The 27,541-nt window shown below is 47.9% G+C and overlaps 1 protein-coding gene across 1 annotated transcript in view; it reads left to right on the forward strand.

Annotated features, from left to right (window-relative positions):
- Window positions 1–27,541, forward strand: part of WDR70 (WD repeat domain 70) — a 136,925-nt gene that overhangs the window by 25,187 nt on the left and 84,197 nt on the right. Inside the window, exons 5-7 of the mRNA XM_060190966.1 lie at window positions 10,388–10,447; window positions 14,000–14,133; window positions 21,689–21,842. Coding sequence (XP_060046949.1) covers window positions 10,388–10,447; window positions 14,000–14,133; window positions 21,689–21,842 — 348 coding nt within the window. The remainder of the gene's footprint in view (window positions 1–10,387; window positions 10,448–13,999; window positions 14,134–21,688; window positions 21,843–27,541) is intronic.

Raw genomic sequence — 27,541 nt, forward strand, 5'->3', positions numbered from 1 at the left:
TGGAGTTTGTATGAGAGTGATGTGAGGCTTTGCGGAAACGGGGCACCCTCAACACCACTGAGTGTCACCACTGTCATTATGATCAGTATCTGAGCAACAACCTTTTTTTTTAAAAAAGATTTTGTATATTAATGAGGAAGATAGGAGGAGAGAGAAAAAACCAGACATTACTCTGGCACCTGTGCTGCTGGGGATCGAACTTGGGACCTCATGCTTGAGAGCCCGAAGCCTTATCACTGCACCGCCTCCCGGACCATGTGACAGCCATGTTTATTTGTGTAGCTGACTGGAAGAATTTGTTATTACTATTTATTTATTTATTTATTTATTTATCTATTTATTTATTCATTCATTCATTCATTTATTTATTTTACTCGAGCATTGCTCAACTCTGGCTTATGGGCGTGCTAGGGACCTTTGGTGCCCCAGTCTCACTGTGTAACCATGACGCTTTCATCCCAGCCCAAGAAAATATATTTATTTATTTGTCACCAGTGTTGTTGCTGGGGCTTGATGTGGACACTACTAATCCACTATTCTTGACAGCCATCCCCCCTTTTTTCCTTCTAATTTTTACTGCACAGGACAGAGAGAAACTGATAGAGAGAGGAAGAGAGACACCTCATGAAGCATCCCCCCTGCAAGTGGGGGCCGGGGGCTTGAACCCAGGCCCTTGAGCTTGGTAATATGTGCACTTAACTGGGCTTGCCACCACCCGGCCCTCGGCCCTCGGAAAATGTTTCTTCAAAAAGATGGTGAGGAAGAGTGATGGTTTTGGCTGCAGGAGAAAACCAGTGCCTTCCAGAATGAAGCAGCTGGAATACACAGCCAGGATTCTGTCAGCAGGGGCTGCTGGGAGCTCCACCCCCACCCTGCAGGCCCCTTCTCCAGACTGCTCCTGTGTGACGGCCGTCATTCTCCAGGGCGGCACCAGGGGGCAGCAGAGACCCTTTGGCTTTTTGAAGACTCCAACTGTCATCAGTCTACAGTGGAAGAGGAAAAAAGATTATTGTTAATTAATTAGTTTATTAGATAGAAACGGTGTGAAATTGAGAGGGGAAGAGACAGAAAGACACCTGTAGCCCTGCTTCACTACTCATGAAGCTTTCCCCTGCAAGTGGGAACAAGGGGCTTGAACCCGGGTCCTTGTGCACTGCAGTGTGTGCACTCAGCCAGGTGTGCCACCGATTGGTCCCCTTAGAGATTATATTTTAATTAAAAATTTCATATGGAAATGGAGATAGAGGTAAAGACCACAATGCCTCCAGTGTGGTGGGGGGTGGACTCTCCCACAGCACAGAGGAAAAAGATTCTTATGAGCAGCATTTTCTGCCAGCTGGAACGAGAGGTCTAGGTTTGGGATCAGTGATGAAATATTTCTTTTGAAGACATGCAGAAAAAAAAAACTCATATATTTGTGACTGAAGAAGTCTATTTAAAGTTTAATCAAAACCCAAGCTCTAAAAATGTGTGTCACTCTCACAAGATGCTGGGGATGGAATCTGGTCTAACTCCGATGGTCTAGCCTCTGCCATTTCCAGGCCACCATGATCCAAATGTAAAGCCCCATCATGTCAGGTCCCCCATCCTGGTTGTTTTCCTGTTCCTAAAGCCCCCAGTCTTTCTGTCAGTCGCTAGCAGAGCTAAGTGCCTCGCCTGCCTCTAGGGCCCTGTGTGCCTTTGCCTCTGCAAATCTCTGTGACTTCAGCCTCCTCCTGGCTCGCTCACAGCTGCCACGGTGACCTTTCTTTGAACAGCGATGCTTGTTCCCTCACAGAGCCTGTCTGTTTACTCCTTTTCCCTCGTTCTGGTTTCTCTTTGTGCTGTTTGCAAGGAGATTGAGGGCAGGTGCACTGCTTCTGCGTATATTATATTCAGACCGTCACAGGACCTGCTCGAGCTCCAGGGACCTCGATTTGACCCCCACTCCATTCCTCTGCCGTGTGACGCTGACCAGCGGGCGTTCGCAGGCCATTGCTTCTTCCTCACAGTGATCTGGATCCCAGGAGGAGAGCCACTTGATTTCTTCAACTATTGCATCCTGGACTGGCACACACACAGCTGCTCAAAGGCTGTTTCCTGGGTGGATAGCCGTCCTTGGCTGTGTAGTTTACTGGGTAGTATGGAAGACATTATTAGTCCGTCCTTTGGATTACTATTATTTACTTGTTTTTACCTCCAGGGTTATCTCTGGGGCTTGGTGCCTGCACTACGAACCCACTGCTCCTAGAGGCCATTTTTCCATTTTATTGGACAGAACAGAGAGAAATTGAGAGAGGAGGGGGAGATAGAGAGGGAGAGAGATAGAGAGATATCTGCAGACCTGCTTCACCACTTGTGAAGCTTCCTCCCTGCAGGTGGGGACCCGGGGCTTGAATTCTGGTTCTGGAAGGGCTCCTTGCATTTAGTTCTATGTGCGTTTAACCCGGTGCACCACTGCCCAGCCCCTCATTATTATTTATTATAGCACAGCTGAGCTCTGGCTTACTGTGGTGCAGGGGACTGAACCTGGGACCTTGAACCCTCAAGCACGAGAGTCTGCTTGTATGAGCATTGCGCTGTCTCCCCTTCCTGTAGTATCTCATTTCCTATTGGTGATCACTGATAAATGCCTTGAGTATCCTAAGATTAGGAGCCATGGGGGAAATGAAGACCTTGAATTTATTTTTTATTTCTTGATTTAGTTTCCCTTTTGTTGCCCTTGTTGTTTTTTATTGTTGTTGTAGTTTTTGTTATTGTTGTCATTGATGTCGTTGTTGTTGGAGAGGGCAGAGAGAAATGGAGAGAGGAGGGGAAGACAGAGAGGGGGAGAGAAAGACAGACACCTGCAGACCTGCTTCACCGCCTGTGAATCGGGACCCTTAACGCCAACCCTTGTGCTTCACGCCACATGCGCTTAACCCGTTGCACTACCTCCCGACTCCCGAAGACCTTGAATTTTTCAAAGAAAACAAGCCTGTTAATAATCTTAATAACCCAGTTAAGTACACATAGTACTAAGTGCAAGGAACTGGGTCGAGCCCCTGCTCCTCACCTGTGGGAAGAATGAAACAGGTCTGCATGTGTCTCTTTGTCTTTCTCCCTCTCTATCTTCCCCATCTCTCTCAATTTCTCTCTGTTCTTTTGAATAAAATTTAAAAAGAAAGAAGGAAAGAAAGGGAGAAGGAAAGAAACAAAGAAAGAAAGGAAGAAAGAAAGAAAGAAAGGAAGAAAGAAAGACTGGCTGCCGGGAGGGTTGGTTCATAGTAAGCTGTCCATCTCCTAGTTTACTTGGTACGTTTGAAAGCACAAATCTTGTCAAACTACTTAACATGGTCCAGAGTTTAAGTTTCACATTTTTATCATTTTACAGATGGGATTCATAACTAACTCTCTGGATTAATTTTTATAATGTACACACTCTTAAATACTCTTCTTTTTTTCTACCCAGTAACTTAAATTCTAGCCAGTCCACAATATTTGCAGTTCAGAAAGTATCAGAATTCATTTTGTTCTCTCCTAGGTCCCAGGAAACTTTATTTTTTCAAAAACATCTGAAATACCTGTTAATGTTTTTCCTCCCGAATCATTTTATTGTCATCTTCTGGTTCCTTGGAAGGACATTTAGTTCTGAACACGCTTATGTTCTGTCTCAGCACCTGAAATATCTTAGGTTTCTTATTTTATTATTATTATGTTGCTTTATTAGAGCAGCCTTGGTCTTTTGCTCCCTTCTTCCTTTCTACCTACCTACCTTCCTTTCTCTCTTCCTTCCTTTCTTCCTTCCTTCCTTCCTTCCTTCCTTCCTTTCTTTCTTTCTTTCTTTCTTTCTTTCTTTCTTTCTTTCTTTCTTTCTTTCTTTCTTTCTTTCTTAGAAAGAGAGGGACAGAGAATCAGAGCATCACTCTAGCACTCTTGGTGCCAGAGACTGAATTTGGAACCTCATACTTCTGAGTCCCTGCCTTGTCCACTGCCCTACCTGGACCACTGCTGCCTTCTTTCTTTCTTTTTTTTCATAAGATAGAGACAGACAGACAGACAGACATAGAGTGAAGGAGACCACAGCTCAGGCTCTTGCACTTGGCATAGCTGCACTGCGTCCCAGCCCCGGGGAGCCAGGTCACTGGCCCTGCTACTTTTTTATCTCTAAGTGTAGCTGACGGCAGGGGCCGTGCACTCAAATCCTGAGTGATTTTTGGTCCGTGAGGGTGTGATTGAGGGTGTGATTGTGGTCGAATGCGTCCATGAGTTAACGTGAAGCCAGTCTTACAGGGTCTCCAAAGTAATGTCCGGAGACTGTGGTTCTGGTTGCTGTGCTGCTGCACTGACCACTGTTTCCAGCATGGCTTCTGGGAGGCAGCAGGCAGGAGGCAGCAGGCAGCACTTTGTTCTGCACGCCTGCTGGGCAGCCCCCACTCTCCTCAGAGTCCCTTGCCGCTTTGTGGTATGTCTTTGTCGCCAGACACTTTCTGTTACAACTTACAGTGTCATGCAGACACTACGTAAGCTTAGACAACTTTGCCCCAGAAAGGTTTTCTTTTCTTGATGTGCAAGTATTTTGAAAACCTGCAAGAACGGACATCAGATGGAATTGCTCACATGAGTTCCAGATATGTTTGCGATCACTGTCGTTACTGGAAGTAAACTAAAGAGCCTGGGAAATAACCCTTTGGTTGGCATTTTAAACCAAACCCCAACAAAAACTGGTATCTTTTCCTTCTTGCATTAAGACTGCAGCTCTTGTTATGAATTCTGTAATAAATGCCTCTATTGAAGTCTTGTCGTTTATGATGTCCCCTGGCAAGAAAATCTTGAAAATATTTCACTGTTACAGCAAATTTCACACTAAGCCATATTTCAAAAAGTCGTTAGTAAAAAAGTTCTGGAAACAGAACAGTCACCGTCAAGTTAAATGTCTTCAAAAGATGGGTCACTACCATTTTAGATTATTCCGTTGTGCCGATTACTTGGGCCTTTTATGAGCTATATCCTACATGATTTCCAGTAAAACTTTGATTTTTAATGTAAACAGCATTTGTCTAAACATTTGATTTGCTCCTAATGTAAACACTAAGTTGTTCTGTGTTTCTGTAAGATTTTTCTTTAAATGTCAGAAGTCTGTATATAGTAGGCACTTTCTGTATTGCACTTAATGAAATAATTCTTATCTTTCTTTTTCTTCTTGTGACAGTGTTTCTGTTTCCTGAATGATGTGAAAGTAATTACTCAGCACAGACATGAGATCTTTTGTCCTGGTTCTTAGGAGAATATTTGTACTTAGCACTTGTACATGGATTTCTCTCTCTACCTCTCTTGCAGTCGTTTGATCACTTAAAATTCAGACGGGGTTTTGTGTTTGTTGTGGAGAATTAGCCCTGCCCCCCCATCACCACTAAGATCTAGTCTGTGTCTGTTTTGGGCTTTGTGCATCTCTCTCCTTCACTAGACGGAGTTTGCGGCAGGGCTGCAGTCTGCCCTCCTTGAGTCCAGATGGATACTTTGAGGAATGACTGTCAGGAGAACTGGCTCCTGTGAAGCCAGGCGTCTCTCTCTCTCTCTCTCTCTCTCTCCTCTCCCACTTCTCTCTCAATTTTTCTCTGTCTAGTCTAATAAATAATAATAACATTTTTTTCCCTCTAGGGTTATCACTGAAGCTCGGTGCCAGCACTATGAAACCACTGCTTCTGGAGGCCATTTTTCCATTTTGTTGGACAGGACAGAGAGAAACAGAGAGAGGAGGGGGAGATAGAGAGAAAGGGACACCTGCAGACCTGCTTTACCGCTTGTGAAGCGTCCCTGCTGCAGGTGGGGAACGGGGGCTCGAACTCTGGTCCTTGAGTGGATCCTTGCGCTTAGTGCTATGTGTGCTTAACTGGGTGCACTGCCTCCTGCCCCCCAAAACCTAATTTTGTTTTTTATTGCAGGGTTGATGCCCTACAATGCAGTCATTTACGTAGTACATGAATTTCTTTTCTTTATTTTTAAAATGTCTTTATTGGGGTATTAATGTTTTACAATGACAGTAAATACAATAGTTTGCACATGCATAACATTTCCCAGTTTCCCACATAACAATACAGCCCTCACTAGGTCCTCTGTCATCCTTTTCCAGGATCTAGTACATGAATTTCTGCTACTTACAGATGTCGTTGCTGAGGGAGCAGTGACCTGTGCAGTTAAATGTAGGTGTGGCCCAGATTTCACTTGCTTGACATTCAGTGATCTGGAGTTTGTGTGGGAATGTTGGAATTGCTGAAGGAATGAGGAGCCTTTCCCAAAATGTTGGAAACTGTACTGTAGCACCTTTCATGGAAGCAGATTCCACAGCCTCTGACAGGCTGTGCACTGCTGTGGTGCAGATTACTGTTACCTGTTCAGCGCTTTCTCGGCTCTTTAATGGAAGCAGATTCCGCAGCCTCTGACAGGCTGTGCACTGCTGCGGTGCAGATTACTGTTAACCTGTTCAGCGCTTTCTCGGCTCTTTAATGGAAGCAGATTCCGCAGCCTCTGACAGGCTGTGCACTGCTGCGGTGCAGATTACTGTTACCTGTTCAGCGCTTTCTCGGCTCTTTAATGGAAGCAGATTCCGCAGCCTCTGACAGGCTGTGCACTGCTGCGGTGCAGATTACTGTTACCTGTTCAGCGCTTTCTCGGCTCTTTAATGGAAGCAGATTCCGCAGCCTCTGACAGGCTGTGCACAGATTACTGCACCTGTTCAGCGCTTTCTCAGCTCTTCGTTTTATTTATTGGATAGAGACAGAGAAACTGAGAGGGGTGGGGAGTACAGAAGGAGATAGTGAGACCCCTGTGTACTGCTTCAGCACTCGTGAAGCTTTCTTCCTGCAAGTGGGGACCAGGGCCTTGAACCCTGGTCCTTGTGCACTGCAGCACATGTGCTGAACTGGGTGAGCCCCCAGCCGACTCCCACTCTCCTGATTCTTAATCTTCACTGGCCTGTGGTGGTGGTAGTCTACAGCTGACTTTCTGCTACCAACAGTGAAAATAAAACCATCACTTCTCTGTACATTGCACCTTAAACTCCTCTTAGGACTGGGCTGTATTTACGTGGCCTTCAAAAGGTTTTTATTTAAAATCTCTAGTTATTCCTTATTGCCTCTTACTGGCCTGACCTGCTCTTCTTCATAGACATAAAAACTAATGCTTGAAGGTAAATCAGAATCACAGCCAGTGTAGTCCACAAGGCGACACTGGCTGTTACTTCATTGTGACACCTGGTGTTTGTCTGCCACACAGCAGTTGTTTTGTGGGTTGGGATTCCAAAGATGAGAGATACATGTGAGAAGTTTAGCTAGGGAGTGAGAAAAGCGGACAGTTCCCATACAGTTTCCAGTGCCAAGGTAGAGAGAAGTCAAGCTCTCGCTGTGGGAGTATATTTAGTTTTTATTATTATTCTTATTACCAGAGCCCTGCTCAGCTCTAGCTTATGGTAGTGCTGGGAGTTGAACCTGGGACTTCAGAGCCTCAGGCAGGAGAGTCTCTTTGCAGAACCATGATGCTATCTACCCTGCCCCACCTGAGAGTCGTTTAACCCAGAGTTTGAAACGTTGGGAGCTCATTCCTGGAGCGGAGCTCGTTCCTGGAGCGGATCCTGTCTTAACTGAGCCGTGAAGGATGAGTAGGGATCTGCTAGGTAAAGAGGAAGAAGCATCTGGAAACAGACTAAGATGATATGATCACGAACTAGAGGGAAGCATCAGAGTGAGTGCCTGTCAGTTCTTGCATACTGGGCATCAGACTCCTAGGAACCTGAAAGTGTGGACATCATGTTAAGGCCACTGTGGGATTCTGGTGGCATTCACTGAACAGTAAGCTCTGTCTTTGGGGTGTGGATCCACTGCCAACACCCATGTCCAGCGGAGAAGCAATGACAGAAGCCAGACCTCCCACCTTCTGCTCCCCATACAGAATTTGGGTCCATGCTCCCAGAGGGATAAAGAACAGGGAAGCTTGGGGGCCGGGCGGTAGTGTTGCAGGTTAAACGCAGGTGGTGCAAAGTACAAAGACAGACATAAGGATCCCAGTTCGAGCCCCCGGCTCCCTACCTGCAGGGGAGTCACTTCACAGGCGGTGAAGCAGGTCTGCAGGTGTCTGTCTTTCTCTCCTCCTCTGTCTTCCCCTCCTCTCTCCATTTCTCTCTGTCCTATCTACAACAACAACAATAATGACCACAACAAGGCAACAAAAGGGAGAAAAAATGGCCTGTAGGAGCAGTGGATTCATGGTGCAGGCACTGAGCCCCAGCAATAATCCTGGAGACAAAAAAACCAACTGTGTGGAATTGTACCCCTGTTATTTTGCAGTCTTGTCGGTCATTATTAAATCACTAACAATAAAAACGGACTCTACCTTCCTCCTTCCCTCCCTCCATCCTTCTCTCTCTCTCCAGCAGGGCTTCACTGATGTTGCTTGTCTGTCTGACCCCACTGCTCCCGGAGGGCTCTTGCCTTCTCTGACGAGGGGTGAGGTAGAGAGGGAGAGAGAGACACAGAGGAGCTCGTGAAACTTCCTCTTTCCATGGGACGCCCGTAGGGTAGTTGGGGGACTTGAACTCAAGTCCTCACGGAGGGTAAAGTCTCTGCTCTGTAGGGTGAGCTGTTGCCTAGCCAGCTAGGTGGGGCAGTCGCTCTCCTGTTAGCAAACGAAGAAACTTTACCGCTGGAAGCCTGGCCGTGCTTCCTGGAGTTCCCACTAGACCCACAGCTTGACGTGTGCAAGAGCGCTGCGTGCGGCTTCTCTGTGTCCTAGGAAGCGGTCTCTCATGTGCAGTGAGCAGAAGCAGTTCCCTTTCCTGAGGACGGTCGCGGCAGGGGTAATGAGCGACAGAGCTTTGCTTTCAAACCTGAGCGTCTCTGGCTCTTTGTCTGTACTGCTCCTCCCCAAAATGAGTATTTTTCATGTGAAGGGAGAAGCTAAACATTTATGCTGTCGAAGCTCAGGTGTGCAGTTTAAGTTCTGAAAAGTCCCCTGGGGGCATTTGTATTTATTAATAAGTGTTTATTAAGAGCTCTTAAGTACCAAAAACCATGCTCTGTGTTTGGAATGAGGTGATTAGTATCAACGTGGCAGAGATAGAAGGGCAGGGTGGGGGAGAGAGCATAATGGTTCTGCAAAGAGACTCTCATGCCTGAGGCTCCAAAGTCCCAGGTTCAGTTCCCCTGCACCACCTCAAGCCAGAGCTAGCAGGGCTCTGGTAAAGAGAGACAGAGACAGAGTGGATGGCAAACGAGAGTAGAGACATCACATAAACTCCGTAGGGCAGAAGACTTGCTTCAAAGGAAAACATAGCGACGCAGGCAAGACAGGTGACCTTGGAGGTACTTTGGATGTGGGAGCTGTCGGTACTGTGTGTTGTATGTGCTGACAAGAGTGAGCCGTGGCAGAGCTGGTGATCAGAGATCTTAACGGGAAAGGGATAAAGGGCCAGAGTCTGTTAGGTTACACGTTTAATCAAGTAGATTCAAGGACGATCTTTGCGTGCATCTGCTATTTTTTTTCATTATTTATTTTATTTTTTTCAGAACAGAGATTGAGAGGGAAGGGGGACATGGAGAGGGAACGAGAAAGAGACACCTGCATCCTTGCTTCACCACTAGTGATGCTTCCCTCCTGCAGGTGGGGACCGGGGGCTCGAACACTGGTCCTTGTGGATTCTTACACACGTGCTGTAAGATTCTTACACAGGTGCCCCGCCACCTGGCTCCTTTGTGCGGCTTTTTAACGACCACAGGATTTCAGTAATATCACCCTGCTCTCCGGCGATGGGCACGTCTAGGTGATCTTTGCGACCTCTTGTGCCTGCCTTTTGCATCCACCTTCTCTCCACCAGTTTTTCTGCCCGTCCCCAAGCCTATTGGAGGGTGTGTTTGTTGAGACCTTACCTAGCATCTGCGATAACAGCACTATGAGAACTACTCATGCGCTCGCTGAATCAGAGAGTGAGTTCTTTATTTTGAGCTCTCAGTTGTTTGTTGTTTTTATAAGCTCTGAAGAATTAAAATCTGTATACCTATTATGGGGTCAGTTTGCCTTGTCGGTCACAAATCAGACACATAGTGTCTTTCTAGGTTTCCCCTTGGTTCCAGTGAAAATTCTTTAAATATCTCAGATGCTCAGAGAAGCTTTTGGTTTCCACAGTGTTTCCTAGATTTATCTCCTTAGAGGTCTAACATAGACTCATTGCCAACTCAGTGAGGCTAAGTATAGCTTACCTCGAAGAGTGTAAATGAAATATCCTTGTCCTTTTAATGTTTGCTGACTAAGTTTTGCATTAAAAAGCGGTGACGCAATTAATTTATTAAAATTTTTCTGTGACATGGAATACAGTACCTCAGATAACCAACCCTCTGTTATTCAGTGATAACATTTGTTTTGTTTTTGTTTTTCCTAGAGCCCTGTCCAAAAAATTCCTGACTCACATGAAATTACACTAAGGCATGGCACAAAAACGGTAAGTTTGGAAAATTGTGATTATTTTCTCTCAACAAGTCTCTTGGGAAAAGTGAATGGTATGCGTTCATATTAAAGCTGATTATGCAACCAAGCGATACCACAAAAGCGATAAACATTAATGGAAGTGGATTACTTTTCTGTTCAGTCCAAATAACCACTGATTTTCATTTAATGTAGAAGCAGTTATTGCCATTGTTATTGTTGGCTTCTAAACCTCTTTTACTTTGATAAAGGAAAACCACAAATAACAGAAAGAAATGCAGTCCCTGCACAGTTTCTTTTATGCTGTGGGGCAATCTCCCACTGCCCTTCAGTCTCTTTCTGTGCCAGTGAAAGATTCAGTTCATTTTTCAGATAAATGCTGAGATAAGAAATAGTCACTATGTTTGTTTTATGATTATATTTTTTAGACACACATATTTTTGTTACTTAAAGATGAATAAAATACAATTTTTGAGATGTAAAAGGAAACCACTACTGTAATCACTAAGAAGTGGTGGATGAATAAATGAAACCTACTTATGATGAATGAAAGGATACAATCATTTCCTTTTCCTTTTTCAATGAAGCTACCTCTCTCTAGATGTCCAACATATAAAGAAGTAAAAGAAAGAGAGAAAACAGTAACAGAAATAGATCCAGGGGCCAGGCAGTGGTGTACCCGGAAGAGTGCACACGTTACCATGGGCAGGGCTCAGGTTCAAGGCTCTGATCCCCACCTGCAGGAGGGGAGCTTCACGAGTGGTGAAGCAGTGCTGCGGGTGTCTCTCTCTCTCTCTCTCTCTCTCTCTCTTCCTCTGGTTGTGCCCTTCCCCTCTCTGTCCTATAAAAAAAAGCAAACAAAAGAACTAGATCCTGAAATCACACAAAAGATAGAATTAACAGACAACATGTTAACATACTGAGCTTTCTCCCACTGAAGTTTTTCCTTTTGAAAGATGGTCTCAGTTGAACACATCTGTGCTGTGGAGCCGGGGCCGTGTACACGCGACCGTGCCTGAGGACCCAGGTCCAGCCCTGCCCCCTCTAAGAAGGGAGCGTCACCAGGGGCAGCCGTGCTGCAGCTCTTGCTCCTTCTCCCTGGCTCTCCCTCTGGCTTCTTCTCTTACCTTCTGCTGTTTTTTTTTTTGTTTTTTTATCTCCAGGGTTATTGCCGGGGCTCGGTGCCTGCACCATGAATCCACTGCTCCTGGAGGCCATTTTTTTCCCTTTTGTTGCCCTTTTTTTTTTTTTTAATCATTGTTGTGGTTATTGTTGTTGCTGTCGTTGTGGGATAGGACAGAGAGAAATGGAGAGAGGAGGGGAAGACAGAGAGGGGGAGAGAAAGACAGACACCTGCAGACCTGCTTCACCGCCTGGGAAGCGACTCCCCTGCAGGTGGGCAGTCAAGGCTTGAACCGGGATCCTTACGCCGGTCCTTGTGCTTCGCACCATGTGCACTTAACCCGCTGCGCCACCGCCTGACTCCCCATTGTTATTTTTAATGAAGTGAACGATCGTTTTTTCCTTCCAGGCTTATTGCTGTGGCTCAGTTCCCGCACTGTCACTCCGCTGCTCGCTGTGGCTCAGTTCCCGCACTGTCACTCCGCTGCTCGCAGTGGTGGCTGCTGGTGGAGCTTTTTTCTTTTCCTATTTTCCCCCTTTTCTTTATTATGATAGAGACAGAAATACAGAAGGAGAGAGGCGGGAGAAAGACACCTGTAGAATTTCTCCCTGCTCATAAAGCTTCCCCTCCAGGTGGGGCTGGGGGCTTGAACCTGGGTCCTCGAGCCTGGCAACTTGTGTGCCTTCTTTCCTGTGTTTCCAAGGCCCAGCCCTGAATAATCAATATTTTTAAATGTCTTTGTTATTTATTTTTTAGAGAGAGGGATAAACTGAAAAGTGAGGGGGAGAAAGAAAGGGAGAGAGACAGACAACCTGCAGCCATGCTTCACCACTCTCAGAGCTTTCCCCCTGTAGGTGGGGACCGGGGGCTCGAACCCGGGTCCTTGCACACTTATTACATGTGCGCTCAACCAGGTGCGCCCCCACCCGGCCCCGTGAAAGGTCTTCCTAACCAAACACAAAAACTGTTTTCTTAGAAGTTCACTTCCATCAGATTGTCGACACTGTAACTATCAGGCTGCTGGGAAAGCCGTGGCGCACATCTGCATAGAAGTCGGAGACCTACGCGGCGGCTATTCCGACAGCCCCACACTTTTTACTGAATCAGATTCTCTTTATTTGGAACTCTGTAGAGTTCTGTTAGTTTTCATGTTGACAAGCAAAGAAAATGTCAGTATTTAAAAGGAAACGCTCTTATCGTTTGATCTGGGATTCTGTAACAGTACCATGACGTCACATATGCTTTAAATAGTCTTATGGGGACCAGGTGGTGGCATGCCTGGCTAAGCCCTCACATCACAGTGCTCAAGGACCCAAGTTCAAGCCCCTGATCCCCGCCTGCAGGGGGAAAGCTTCACAAGTGTGAAGCAGGGCTGCAGGTGTCTCTCTGTCTCTCTAACTCTGTCTCCCCTCCCCTTCTCAATTTCTCTCTGTCTCTACCCAATAATAAATAAATAAATAAATAAAACTTAAAAAATAGTCATATATTTTCAAGTTAAATTTTATTTTTGTAAGAAATAGGACTGGGGGGCCAGGTGGTGACACAGCCGGTAAAAGCGTACACATTACCAAGCACCAGGACCCCGGCTCGAGCCCCTGCTCCCAACTGCAGGGGTACATTTCATGTTGAAGCAGGTCTGCAGGGGTCTGTCTTTCTCTCCCCTTCTCTGTCTTCCCCTCCTCTCTCCATTTCTCTCTGTCCTGTCCGACAACGACGACATCAACAACAACATTAACTATAACAATATAACAACAAGGGCAGCAAAAAGGAATAAATAAATATTAAAAAAATCTTTTTTAAAAAAAACCCATAGGGTTGGGCACTGTAGAACCTTAGGGATGAAAGTCTTTCTTTCAATATTTGATTGATTTGTTTATGGATGGAGACAGAGAAGTGGAGAAGGAAGGGGAGGTGGGGAGACACCTTAGCCCTGCTCCTGTCACGTGTACGTTCTGTCACTACACCTGCCTGACACCCGCGTCTGTATCGTGTGAGGTGCTGACCGCACTGCTCTGAGTACATAAGTTGGAGCACCGTGGTGGTGAGAGGAGATTCAGTGTTCTCCCTTCATTTCTCAGGAAGTAGTAGTGCTTTTGTAAATGATGCCAGAGAAGGCTCTGTGCCAGTGCCTGGAAGCCGGGACTGTCGACACGGTTTGGCTTAGATAAAGGGATGGGGGCTGGGCGGGGTGCAGCTGCTTGAGCGCACACATCACAGTGCACGAGGACCGGGGTTCAAGTCCCTGGTCCCCACCTGAAAGGGGGAAGCTGCATGAGAGGTGGTGAAGCAGGGCTGTAGACATCTCTCTGCCTATCTTCCCCTCTTCTTCAACTTCTCTCTGCCTCGCCTCAATAATACATAAATAGAAAATGTTTTTTTATAAAGAAAAAGAAATGGAATTTATAACAGACTATAACTTTTTCCCAACTACTTTTTTAAAACCAGGTTTCTGCTTTGGGTCTGGACCCCTCAGGCGCCCGACTAGTGACTGGCGGGTACGACTACGACGTTAAATTCTGGGATTTTGCCGGGATGGATGCTTCTTTTAAGGCGTTTCGGTCCCTTCAGCCCTGTGAGTGGTAAGTATGGAGCTGACTGTCTTCACGGTGTAAAACAGTGCTGCCGTCATCTGAGTCCCACCTATATTACATAAGATACAGTGAGTTTATATGTGCTTACGGCGTTTTTACTGTTCAAATATCTAATGCACCTCAGATTCATTTTCTTTATTTTTATTCTTATTTTAAAAATTTATTTTATTTATTTTCTCTTTTCTTGCCCTTGTTTTTCTGTTGTAGTTACTATTGTTGTTGTTATTGATATCATAGTTGTTGGATAGGATAGAGAGAAATGGAGGGGGAGCCAGGCGGTAGCGCAGCAAGTTAAGTGCACACAGCGCAAAGCACAAGGACCGGCGTAAGGATCCCCGTTCGAGCTCTCAGCTCCCCACCTGCAGGGGGCTCGCTTCACAGGTCTGCAGGTGTCTGTCTTTCTCTCCCCCTCTCTGTCTTCCTCTCCTCTCTCCATTTCTCTCTGTACTATCCAACAACGATGACATCAATAACAACAATAACAATAGCCACAACAACGATAAAATGACAAGGGCAACAAATAGGGAAAAAAGGTGGCCTCCAGGAGCAGTGGATTCGTGGTGCAGGCACTGAGCCCCAGCAATAACGCTGGAGGCAAAAAAAAAAAAAAAAAAAAGAAAGAAAGAAATGGAGAGAGGAGGGGAAGACAGAGAGGGGGAGAGAAAGACAGACACCTGCAGACCTGCTTCACCGCCTGGGAAGCGACTCCCCTGCAGGTGGGGAGCCGGGGGCTCGAACCGGGATCCTTATGCCAGTCCTTGTGCTTTGTGCCACGTGCACTTAACCTGCTGTGCTACCGCCCGGCTCCCTAGTTTGCATTTTTGTAGTTGAGTGGGTGCTTTTCCATGTCTGTGAGTCATGGCATGTCTTCTTTAGCAAACACTCTATTCAGATCTCTTGCCCACTTTTTATTGGATTGCTTGTTGGTGTTGCTGTTAAGCTGTTTGAGTTTATATTATGATTTTCATAATGTGATATGTCATCTTGACTGAGTGGGGTGACCTTTAAAAAAATGCCACCCGTCTCTTTTCTCCACATGGTACTTTGCTGGTCTGCTCATTGGTTCAGGAACTGCGCTCCCCTTTATCTCTGCAGTTCCAAGCTCTTAGTGGTCAGCTCTGCGTAAAATCACGTCTCCTTGGTCTTAAGTGAGGCTGGTATTAGAGTTCACTGTTAACTGTCCTACATACTGTAGGTATCTGAAGGCAGGAAACGGGGCCAGGAGACAGCACACCTGCCCTGACTTTGGGCCTCCAGTACTAGGCCACGGGAGAAGCTTCTCGAGTGGTGGAACAGTGCTGTGATAGTTCTCTCTTCCCCTCTCTCTCCCGCTCTGTCTCTATCTGATATTGACAGGAAAAGCTGAGAGTCCACCAGGAGTGATGGGGTTGTGCAGGGGCAGAAACAAACACCCAGCAGGAGAAACAGAGACTGTCAGAGAAATCCACAAGCCGGCTTCACAGCACCGCCTCTCCGTGATGAGACTGTTGCCTCTGGAGACAGTAGCTAGCCAGCAAAGGGTGGTGGGAGCGGCAAAACTCCGGACAGTCCGCGTAAAAGCAATCTAAACTCTCAATAGCGCGCACATTATGTGAACGTTACTATTTTAAACCATGAGGAAGAACTGTGTGACTCTGTCCCTACCGCCAAGTGATGTGACTACTTTCTAAGACTTTGACTCGTTGTATATTTTGTCTCTGTTTATATATCGTCTGTAGCTCACTGTTGCTGTGAAATATTTCAAAGGCAGAGGCAAGCCGTGTGCTAATATAATAGCCGCCTACCGCTTCCCCGACTGAGCAGTTAGAAAGCCTGTGTCTGCTGCTTCTCATTTCTGCAGTTTTGGTGGTATTTTAAAGTGAAATGACTTCTATTTTGAAATACTTCTGTATGTATCTTTAAAAAATAGTTATTTCCCTATGTAAACATAGTTCTAGTATTATTTACAACAGAATTCCTTGGCTTCTTTAATATTTCCAATAACAATTCCATAATTCAATTTTGTTGGCATTCAGGGTTTGTTTGATGGAACACGGGTCCTTCAGGTCATCCTGCGTTCATTTCCCGGCTCTCACGTGTCTCTTGGTCAAGCACAGTGCCTTCTTCTTGCTGTTGAATTCTGCACCCCTTGCTAACAGATGTCTGCTCACAGTCAGACTCTTTCTCCCTCACCGTCTGAGTCCGTGGCTATGCTGTGTCTCTTATTCCCGGCACTTCCCATAGGCGGTCTGAAGGCTCCATAGTGAGCTGTATTGTCTCTCGCTAGGTGGCCGGTGGTACCTACAAGATGCCGCTATGTGGCGACTGTCACAGTTGTGATAGATTCCCAGGTCAGCTTGCTGATATCAGTCCACCCACTGCAAAGTTCAGGTATTTGTGGTAGGCGAGAATTTACTCGGGCATCTTGCAACTAGTCAGGGATGCTCATCTTCTCACGTAATAAACTTAACAGCCCTGATGACACACCTTGCACTGCAGACTGCATCCGGCTTCCACCTTTCTTCCCTTCCTCCTTCCTCCCTTTCCCATCCCCCTCCTCCCTCCCTCCCTTCCTTCCTCCCTTCCTTCCTTCCTTCCTTCCGATTCTAGGGCCTTGCGCATGAAATGGAGGGAGAGACAGTGCGACACTAGAGCTTTCTCTCAGGATGCCAGGCCTCAGATCTGGCTGTGTGCTCGGCAAAGCATGCACCTTACTGTGAAACCCACCTGCTTGCAAATCCTGTTGCTTTGTCCAGAGTTGCGTTCTGGTCTAAAAGTAGAACTTTTCCTCACTGTTGGTATATTTCGATACACAGTCTACTGGGTAGGCAGGACAAATGCTTAGTTACTTCCTTTCATTTTTAACTGGAGTGTTGTGGTGATAAATGAATTCTCGGTGTGTGATTTTGGTGGTGATGTTCCTTTTTATTTTTGAGTATCAATATCTGTGATTAAATTTTTTCCCCGTGTTTCATTCAGTTGCAGTCATTATTCTTTCTGATGTTTGAATTGCCCAGATTTGACCAGTGGGAGTCTTTCATTGCTACGTAGCTTTGAGCGACCCCATTAGGCCTTTAAGAACTCACTTGATTTCTAAGAAAGCAGATGGCAGATTTCCTGGCCTGTTCCTCCCTCCTCCCCAGTCCTGGAGGCAGCACTTCTCTCAAAACTTCCTTTAAACAAGGGAATGGCACTCAGGGTCCAAATCTGGGAGCTGCGCATGCTCAGTGATACTGGGGAGTAGTCATTTACTTACCTTGTCAGCAACTGCTGTGGAAAACAGACACGGATAGGTACGTCGTACGTCTGCATTGGGGGCCATGTGGCGGTGCCCCCGGCTAAGCACACTTAGCACCAAAGGCACTCCCCACCTGCAGGGGGTCCGCTGCACAAGCAGGGAAGCAGGTCTGCAGGCCTTTCTCGCTTCTCTATCTCCTCACCCTCTCTCAATTTCTCTCCACCCTATCTAATTCTTCTTCTAGCGTTTGCCCTTCTTCCGTAGCCAGTCCACAGCGTCAGGCTGAAAGCTGTCAGGAGCTGCTTGTTGCTGGCTTTGACAGTGACTGGGATCCATGTGGCTTCAGTCGGCTAGGAAGGATCGTCAGTTTCCCCAGTGAATGGGTACTCCCGGGATGCACCACGGGAAGGTCGATCCAATGCGTCCCCCCCTATCTAATAAAAGTTAGGAAAAAGAAAGGAAAAGATGTTCACCTGGAGTGGTGGATTTGTAGTGCTGGCACTGAGCCCCAGCGATGACTCTGCCTCAAGGCAATAAAAAAATAGATTTGTGTGCATGTGTATGCTTAAATAATAAATTGTATTGGCATTTTATTCAAAGGGTTAGTTTCAGTTTAATTTTAGAGTGTTTTTAATGTACAGGAAAATTGTCAAGCTAGTAGAATTCAGTTATACACCTAACCCAGTCTGTCTAGGTGTTTCTTGCTTTAAAATTATTATTTTTAGGGAGTCGGGCAGTAGCGCAGCAGGTTAAGCACACATGTCGAGCGCAAAGACTGGCGTAAGGATCCCGGTTCGAGCCCCCGGATCCCCACCTGCAGGGGAGTCGCTTCACAGGCGGTGAAGCAGGTCTGCAGGTGTCTGTCTTTCTCTCCTCCTCTCTGCCTTCCCCTTCGCTCTACATTTCTCTCTGTCCTAAGAATGATGACATCAATAAAAACAACATTAATAACTACAACAATAAAAAACAAGGGCAACAAAAGGGAAAATAAATATAAAAAATATTTTTATGCTGAAATATTATTAAATCTTTAAAAATGGGTGGGGGGGGAGGAAATAGCGTAATGATTATCAAAGAGGGTCCAAAGTCCCAGGTTCAATTCCCACCATAAGCCAGAGCTGAGCAAGACTCTGGTAAAATAAAACAAAATCAAATAAACGAAACTTTTAACACTGTTACTCCATAGGGTTATCTTGTATGCTAAAATACATATTTGACACATACTTATTTGAAAATCCTAAAATCAAGTATCTGAGAGGTGGGCTAAGTCACATGTTGAAATGCTCCAGGCCCCTGCTTCTCTTCCTCCCGGCAGACTGACCCGCGCAGCGTTCCTTCTCGCCACTAAGCCTTCTGGAGTTAGCGTCCATGGAGATCAAGAGCACGAGCTCAGCCATAAAGTCTGAGCCTGAGTTCTGTCTTAGCCAGTCACCAACTCTATACTAGGCAAGCCAGTTAATCACTTTACCCCTTGGTTTCCTTGCCTATAAAATAAAGTGAACTATTCACACCCTGGCCGGGGAAGAGGGCATAATGCTTCTGGAAAAAAACTTTCACGCCAGTGGCACCGGGGTCCCAGCTTCAGTCCTCAGCACCGCAAGTCTGAGCTGAGCAGTGCTCTGGAAAAAAAAAAGGAAGTAAATAAACTCAAATCCGTAGGTTGTGCTGTTAACTGAATGAGAAGGTGAGGTGCAGAGTTTAGGACAGTACCTGACCCCAGCCGCGTGAGCGCTCAGCAAATAGCGGCTCTCGGGCAGCTTAGTCAGTTTCTAACGCGTGAGTCTTAGTACACACAGCTCGCTGGCTCTGTGACTTCTGGGTCATACTTCCCACCGCTAAGTTCTCAGCATCATAGGCTCTCCGTATCTCTTATGACTTCCACTGTCTTTAGACTGTCATCTCTCTGATTTCTTCTCTCAGAAGTATTGACTTTTCAATTTTGACACTCTTGCTTTCTATCCCATTGTATATATATATATGTATGTGTGTGTGTGTGTGTGTGTGTATATATATATATATTTTAAAGATTGCATTTATTTATTAATGAGAAAGATAGGAGGAGAGAGAAAGAGCCAGACATCACTCTGGTACATGTGCTGTCGGGGATTGAACTCAGGACCTCATGCTTGAGAGTCCAATGCTTTATCCACTGCGCCACCAACCGGACCACTATTTTTTCTTTTTTGTATTTTTTTTATTGTTGTTGTAGTTATTATTGTTGTTGTTATTGATGTCATTGTTGTTGGATAGGACAGAGAGAAATGGAGAGAGGAGGGGGAAGACAGAGAGGGGGAGAGAAATACAGACACCTGCAGACCTGCTTCACCTCCTGTGAAGCGACTTCCCTGCAGGTGGGGAGCCAGGAGCTCGAACCGGGATCCTTACTGGTCCTTGCGCTTTGCACCATGTGCGTTTAACCTGCTGTGCCACTGCCCGACTCCCCCCCCCCCCCTTTTTTTTTTTTACCAGAGCACTGCTCATCTCTGGCTTATGGCGGTGTGGGGGATTGAACCTGGGACTTGAGAGCCTCAGGCATAAAAGTCTCTTTGCATAACCATTATGCTATACCCCCATCCCCTTTTTTATATTTTTAAAATAATCTTTTTATTTATTTATTGGACAGAGACAGCCAGAAATTGAGAGGAAGGGGGAGATAGAATGGCAGAGAGACACCTGCAGCCCTGCTTCACCACAACCCTGCAGGTGGGGACCGGTGGCTGAAACCCAGGTCCTTGCACACTGTGACATGTGCGCTCAGCCAGGCGTGCCACCACCTGGCCCCGATATATCTCTGCTAGCCGAGTTCTCTTTCTCTTTCACAGTCTAGGAAAACCCTTTAGCCCAACAAGCTCACCCACCTCTCCGCCTCTTGCTGCCTTACTTCCATTCCTGCTTGCTCCCTCTCTGGAGCAGGGCCTCGAGTTTGCAGCTGTGCCGCGTCCCCAGGCGTCTCTTAGTGGACGATGAACTTACCTTCAGTGTGGCTTGTGGGGAGCACAGCCGGCCACCAATTTTGTCTCTCCAAATGACATCAAAGACACCTTGGACATGAAAGTAATCGTAATAGCAGCTCTCTGCCTCCGGCTCAACGCGGTCACAGTTTCCTTTCTGTAGACTGCTTATTATTGCTCTTGTAAAGATGTGTCAGTCACGGGTGTGAGAGAGTTCCCCGGAGGCAGAGGGAGGCAGGACAGGGCATTGCTCTGATCTGGGCGGCGTCAGGGCCTTAAGCATGACCCTCACCGATGCTCCCCGGCCTCCAGAGGCCCCCACCCGCCGTGCAGGGGCTCGTACTCCTCCCTCAGCCTCAGCCCGCTCCGCTCTCCGCTGCCACTCTTCACATTGCGAGTGGGAAGCCAGAGCAGGGCTCAGCGAGCACATGGTGCCGCCACCGAAGCACAAGGACCTGCTCAAGGACCTGGGTTCAAGCCCCCAGCTCCCCACCTGCATGGGGGATTCTTCATGAGCAGTGAAGCAGGTCTGTAGGTGTCTGTCTTTCTATTTCCCTCTCTTTCCCCACTCCCCTCTCAATTTCTCTCTGTCCTTTCCAATAAAGTAGAAGGAAAAAAAAAAGGGAAAAGAGGTCACCAGGAGCAGTGAATTTGCAATGCCGGTGATAGCCCTGGAGGCAAAAAAAAAAAAAAAAAAAAAAAAGGAAAAGTTAAAAGCAGGAGTCAGGTTTAAGTGTTTTTTTTTTTTTTTTTTAATTTTTATTTATAAAAAAGAAACACTGACAAAACCATAGGATAAGAGGGTTCCAACTCCACACAGTTCCCACCACCAGAACTCCGTATCCCATCCCCTCCCCTGACAGCTTTCCTATTCTCTATCCCTCTGGGAGCATGGACCCAGGGTCACTGTGGGAGCAGAAGGTGGAAGGTCTGGCTTCTGTCATTGCTTCCCCACTGAACATGGGTATTGACAGGTGGATCCACACTCCTAGCCTGTCTCTCTCTTTCCCTAGTGGGGCAGGGCTCTGGGGAAGCGGGGCTCCAGGGCATATTGGTGGGGTCGCCTGTCCAGGAATTTTGGTCGGCATCATGGTAGCATCTGGAAACTGGTGGCTGAAGAAAGAGGTAACATATAAAGCCAAACAAACTGTTGACCAATCATGAGCCCAGGCGAGCAAAGATTTAAAACAGAGTGGGGGAAGAAGAGGACCGGCCCCTTCACGGGTGGGGGAGCCTGTTCAAGGCTCATGTTCCTGAGTCTGCGGTGACCTGTTTGTGCACGTGTGGGACTGTCTTGTGGCAGCACTGGACTCAGTGTGGTGAAAGATGAACGCCGTGCTCACTGTCTTACCGATGACTCTTCCCTTCTATGTAGCCATCAGATCAAGTCACTGCAGTACAGCAACACAGGAGACATGATTCTTGTCGTATCTGGAAGCTCTCAGGCCAAAGTGATCGACAGAGATGGCTTTGAAGTCATGGAATGTATCAAGGGGGACCAGTACATCGTGGACATGGCCAACACCAAGGTAAGCACTGAGCGTTGGCAGACTTAGTTAACCGAGCACACCTGTACCTCCAGTCGGCAGACTTAGTTAACCGAGCACACTTCTGCTCCAGTTGGCAGACTTAGTTAACCGACCATACCTCTACCTCCAGTCGGCAGACTTAGTTGACCGAGCACACCTCTACCTCCAGTCGGCAGACTTAGTTAACCGAGCACACTTCTGCTCCAGTCGGCAGACTTAGTTAACCGACCATACCTCTACCTCCAGTCGGCAGACTTAGTTGACCGAGCACACCTGTACCTCCAGTCGGCAGACTTAGTTAACTGAGCACACTTCTGCTCCAGTTGGCAGACTTAGTTAACCGACCATACCTCTACCTCCAGTCGTCAGACTTAGTTAACCGAGCACACCTCTACCTCCAGTCGGCAGACTTAGTTGACCGAGCACACCTCTACCTCCAGTCGGCTTGAGCTGCAGTGACTCACCCCCAAGGTGGGTGTTTTGTCTCCAGTAGCCTATCATTCCTCACAGTTTGGTAGGGCTCAGTGACCAGGTGCTGCTTCTGTCATATGTAATTTCGGCTGGGGCACTGGGGTGGTCAAGTGGCGTAAAGTGGCCTTATTCTGTAAGTGAGAAAGTGAAGGGGCCAGGCGGTGGTGCACCTGGTTAAGCACACAGTTACAGTGCGCAAGGACCTAGGTTTAAGCCCCCGCTCCCCACCTGCAGGGGGAGGGCTTCACAAGCAGTGAAGCTGGTCTGCAGGTGTCTCTGTCTCCCTCCCTACCCCCTCCTTCCCTCTCAATTTGTCTCTGTCTAATAATAAATAAGTAAAATATAATAAAAAAGTGAAAGACAGCTACCAGATGTTTTCACTCATATGTGGAAAATAGAGAATTGAAACATAGAATTTGAGAAAAAGCAAAGCTCAGCCCACATCTAAGACCCTGAAGAGTTCTGGTGGTTATCGTGGTGGGGGTGGGGAGGGGCAACAGAAGTCAGGTGGTAGGAGTGGTGTAGGAGGACACCTTGTTCTCTTGGAGTCTTGCAAGTCACTATGAAATCACTAATAAAAAGACATTATTGAGGAGGAATCTGACAATGAGAATGAGAAAGAACAGCCGGAATCTCGTCTAAGCCACAGGTCACTCTCGCGCGGCCCTAGCATGTGCTGCTGCTCTAGCGACGTGAGGTCACGGGTGGCGCACTCAGGTGGAGAGGGGCAGTGGGACATGGGGCCGCTGACCGTCAACTGTCACCCGAACAAGCTTAGTGAGGTGAGAGAGCTGGGAAAGAACCGTCTGAGAGCAGCCTGGGGGCCCGAGTCTGCTGTGTCTGAGTCACGTCCACCGTGTTCCCTGCCCCACGTACAGTGATGGTCCTGGAGGCTGTTTTTCCCATTTTGTTGCCCTTGTTGTTACTTTTGTTGTCGTTGTTATCGTTATTGATGTCGTTGTTGGATAGGACAGAGAGAAATGGAGAGCAGAAGGGAAGACAGAGAGGGGGAGAGAAAGACAGACACCTGCAGACCTGCTTCACCGCCTGGGAAGCGACTACCCTGCAGGTGGGGAGCCGGGGCCTTGAACCAGGACCCTTAATGCTGGTCCTTGTGCTCTGCACCACGTGCGCTTAACCTGCTACACTACCGCCCAGCCCCCCATTTCTTTTCTTTTTTTAAAAAAATATTTTTTAATATTTATTTCCTTTTGTTGCCCTTGTTGTTTTATTGTTGTTATTATTGATGTTGTCGTCGTTGGGTAGGCCAGAGAGAAATGGAGAGAGGAGGGGAAGACAGAGAGGGGGAGAGAAAGGCAGACACCTACAGACGTGCTTCACTGCCTGTGAAGTGACTCCCCTGAAGGTGGGGAGCCGGGGGCTCGAATCGGGATCTTTATGCTGGTTCCTTGTGCTTTGCGCCACCTGCGCTTAACCCGCTGCACTACCTCCCAACTCCCCATATCTTTTCTTAAAAAAATAATTAATTTATTTGGGTAGAGACAGACATTTAGAGGGATGAGGAGCTAGGGAGAGAAGCAGAGAGGCACCCGCAGCCCTGCTTGTTCCCTCGCCTGTCTGCCTTATCTCACTCAAGATAATGTCCGTCCCGTCGTTGTCGTTGCCAGCGGTGGGCTCCCTCTTCCCGCAGCTGTGTTTCGGCCTGGCCTGGCCTGTCCTGTCCTGGCCTGGCCTGGCCTGGCCTGTCCTGGCCTATCCTGTGCTGTCCTGTGCTGTCCTGTCCTGTCCTGGGCTGTGCTGCCCTGTCCTGTCCTGTGCTGGCCTGTCCTGGCCTGTGCTGTCCTGTCCTGTGCTGTGCTGTCCTGTCCTGTCCTGTGCTGTCCTGTGCTGTCCTGTCCTGTCCTGACCTGTGCTGTCCTGTCCTGTGCTGTCCTGTGCTGTCCTGTCCTGTCCTTTGCTGTCCTGTGCTGTCCTGTCCTGTCCTGTCCTGTGCTGTCCTGTGCTGTCCTGTCCTGTGCTGTGCTGTCCTGTCCTGTCCTGTGCTGTCCTGTCCTGTGCTGTCCTGTCCTGTCCTGTGCTGGCCTGTGCTGTCCTGTGCTGTCCTGTCCTGTCCTGTCCTGTCCTGTGCTGTCCTGTGCTGTGCTGGCCTGTCCTGTCCTGTGCTGTCCTGTGCTGTCCTGTCCTGTCCTGTCCTGTGCTGTGCTGTCCTGTCCTGTCCTGTGCTGTCCTGTGCTGTCCTGTCCTGTCCTGTGCTGGCCTGTCCTGTGCTGTCCTGTCCTGTGCTGTGCTGTGCTGGCCTGTCCTGTCCTGTGCTGTGCTGTCCTGTGTGCTGTCCTGTCCTGGCCTGTGCTGTCCTGTCCTGTGCTGGCCTGTGCTGGCCTGTCCTGTCCTGTGCTGTGCTGTCCTGTGCTGGCCTGTCCTGTCCTGGCCTGTCCTGTGCTGGCCTGTCCTGTGCTGTGCTGTGCTGTCCTGTCCTGTGCTGTGCTGTCCTGTCCTGTCCTGTCCTGTGCTGGCCTGGCCTGTCCTGTCCTGTGCTGTCCTGTGCTGTCCTGTGCTGTCCTGTGCTGTGCTGGCCTGGCCTGTCCTGTCCTGTCCTGTCCTGTGCTGTCCTGTCCTGTCCTGTCCTGTGCTGTCCTGTCCTGTGCTGTGCTGTGCTGTCCTGTCCTGTCCTGTGCTGTGCTGTCCTGTCCTGTCCTGTCCTGTCCTGTCCTGTCCTGTCCTGTCCTGTGCTGTGCTGTGCTGTGCTGTCCTGTCCTGTCCTGGCCTGTCCGCATATAGCACACGCTCTGTCTCTGCTCGCGGCCGGGCTGGTGCCGGCTGCTGGCTGTCGGCTGTCGGCTGTCAGCTGTCAGGGACTCTGCGACAGGAGGGGAGCTTACACCTCCTCCGACGAGTGCTGGTGGTTTTTTCCTTTTGTGGAGCCAGCGCCTGAGGCATACGTGACTTCATTTCCTAGGCCAGCCTTTCCCTTCTGCCTGAGAGGCACGCAGAGCAGAGAATGGAGGAGGGAGACTTCCCCGGAACCTCAGCATGTCCGTGCCTGAGAGGCCCCGGCTCGTGCGCCGCGTGACGTGCGCCTGTGGTGAACGGGGTCCTGGCCTGTCAGCGTTTCAGAGCAAACGCCCCAGAGCGGGCAGCTGGTCCGTGTGGAGCTTTTTCTTTATTCTCCGAGGAGATTCTGTTCAGGTTTCCGTGAGGCTGCACCACTCTGTGTCCCCACAGACGCCTCTCGCACTGGCTCCCTTCTCACCGCATCCTCCCGAGAGCGTCTCTCTCAGGCAGGGGGCAAGGCCGCGTTGTCTGCCTGCGTCCCTCAGGAGACAGTGCGCCTTTCCACGCGTCTGTCTGTCTCCTGCATGTCTCCTTCGGACAATTGTCTGCTCAGAGCCTCTGCCTGTTCCTGATGACTTCGCTTGCTCTTTTAATTGTTGAATTCTATGAGTTTTTCTGTGCTTTGCACGGCAGCCCCGTCAGACATGTACAGATATTTTCAGTAGGCTGTCTGTCTGTAGTGTAAGCTGCTTTTCTGTGGAGAAACTTTAGTTTTGGTAATTTACTTATATATATATATATTTATTATGTATTTATTTTTTAATGAAAGAAGGAAAGCCAGCCAGGCAGACAAATAGACAGAGACAGAAACACACCAGAACACTGCTGAGCTCTGGCTGATGGTGGTGCTGGGGATGGAACCTGGGGCCTCAGAGCCTCAGGCAGGGGGGTCTTGCAGAACCATGATGCTGTCTCCCCAGGCCCGTAATTTATTTTTTAAGGAAACGTTGCTGTACAAGACTATCGTCACAGCTCGTAGTTCCACATCTCCACAAGCGAAGCGTCAGGTCAGGACACCTCAGCCTCCGCAGCCATCCTCCTCTGGCAGAGAGCGCCGAGGCCGCCTCCTGCCTCCTGCGGTTTCTCCTGCTGTGTGTGTGAGGTGTGAGGCTCCTGCCCTGTACTCCTGTCCTTTTACCTTTGTGACTGTAAGTCCTGTAGAGAGGAATCTCGAGTCTGTGGGAATGTCCTCTTAATTATCATGCTTTTTCTCCACTAGTTTTCACCATTTGTCAGTGACTCTGCCTGAATCAAACGTGGTGCTTCACTTGTTGTAGTTATGAGCACAAAAAGCTGACGTTGGTATCTCCCTGTATCTGGTCTTTATTCATCAGCACTTTTTTTTTTAATTTTATTTTTTTTCCACTTTTTTTTATTGGGGAATTAATGTTTTACATTCGACAGTAAGTACAATAGTTTGTACATGCATAACATTCCCCAGTTTCCCATATAACAATACAACCCCCACTAGGTCCTCTGGATCCTCCTTGGAACTGTATTCTCCCCACCCACCCACCCCAGAGTCTTTTACTTTGGTGCAATACGCCAATTCCAGTTCAGGTTCTACTTGTGTTTTCTTTTCTGATCTTGTTTTTCAACTTCTGCCTGAGAGTGAGATCATCCCATATTCCTCCTTCTGTTTCTGACTTATTTCATTCAACATGATTTTTTCAAGGTCCATCCAAGTTCAGCTGAAAACGGTGAAGTCACCGCTTTTTACAGCTGAGTAGTATTCCGTTGTGTATAGAGACCACAACTTGCTCAGCCACTCATCTGTTGTTGGACACCTGGGTTCATCAGCATTGTTTTGTAAGGAAGAGCTTCCTCTACCTGTGACGAGCCTGACTGCTAGTGTGGCCAGTGGTGTCTGACCTGTCACCCCTGCCGCTGCCCAGCTGCCCCAGATGCACTGAAACCCGTCTCACTCACAGCCATCACTCTTCCCTCTGGGCCGTCTTACTTCTTGGCATAGCAAGATGTCCCTTGTCCATGCTGTGTGTCTCCTGCCCCAGCCTGGAACCAGGCGTTTCCTCTAAGGAGTCCCAGTTTCTTTTAGCCCTGGTTTTCCCCTGGGGACGTGCAATTAAAAACCACACCGTCCGCTCAGTTTTCTGGGGCGCCCTCTCCCCCTGGCATTTCGAGTGGAGAAGGCTAGAGGATGACTTAAACAATCCGCCTACACTTGTGTTTTTATCTACCTAGTGGAAAGTGTGAGTTCATAGGACCGGCTCTAATTTGAGTCAAATACAAGTTTATTTAACTTTCCCCCTTCCATTTCTGTAGCTCCCTTCTCTGCCAGCGAAAGACCTGACTCCAAGTATTCTCAGCCCGTTCCCTCATCTGCTTAGTTCTGTTTTATATTGAAAGCAGTTTCAGAATTGTGAATGCATACCACTGCAAACAAGAAACAAATGCATTGACTAAAACTCCACACC

Source organism: Erinaceus europaeus, chromosome 5 (genome assembly GCF_950295315.1).
Source record: "Erinaceus europaeus chromosome 5, mEriEur2.1, whole genome shotgun sequence".
NCBI classification, from domain to species: domain Eukaryota; kingdom Metazoa; phylum Chordata; class Mammalia; order Eulipotyphla; family Erinaceidae; genus Erinaceus; species Erinaceus europaeus.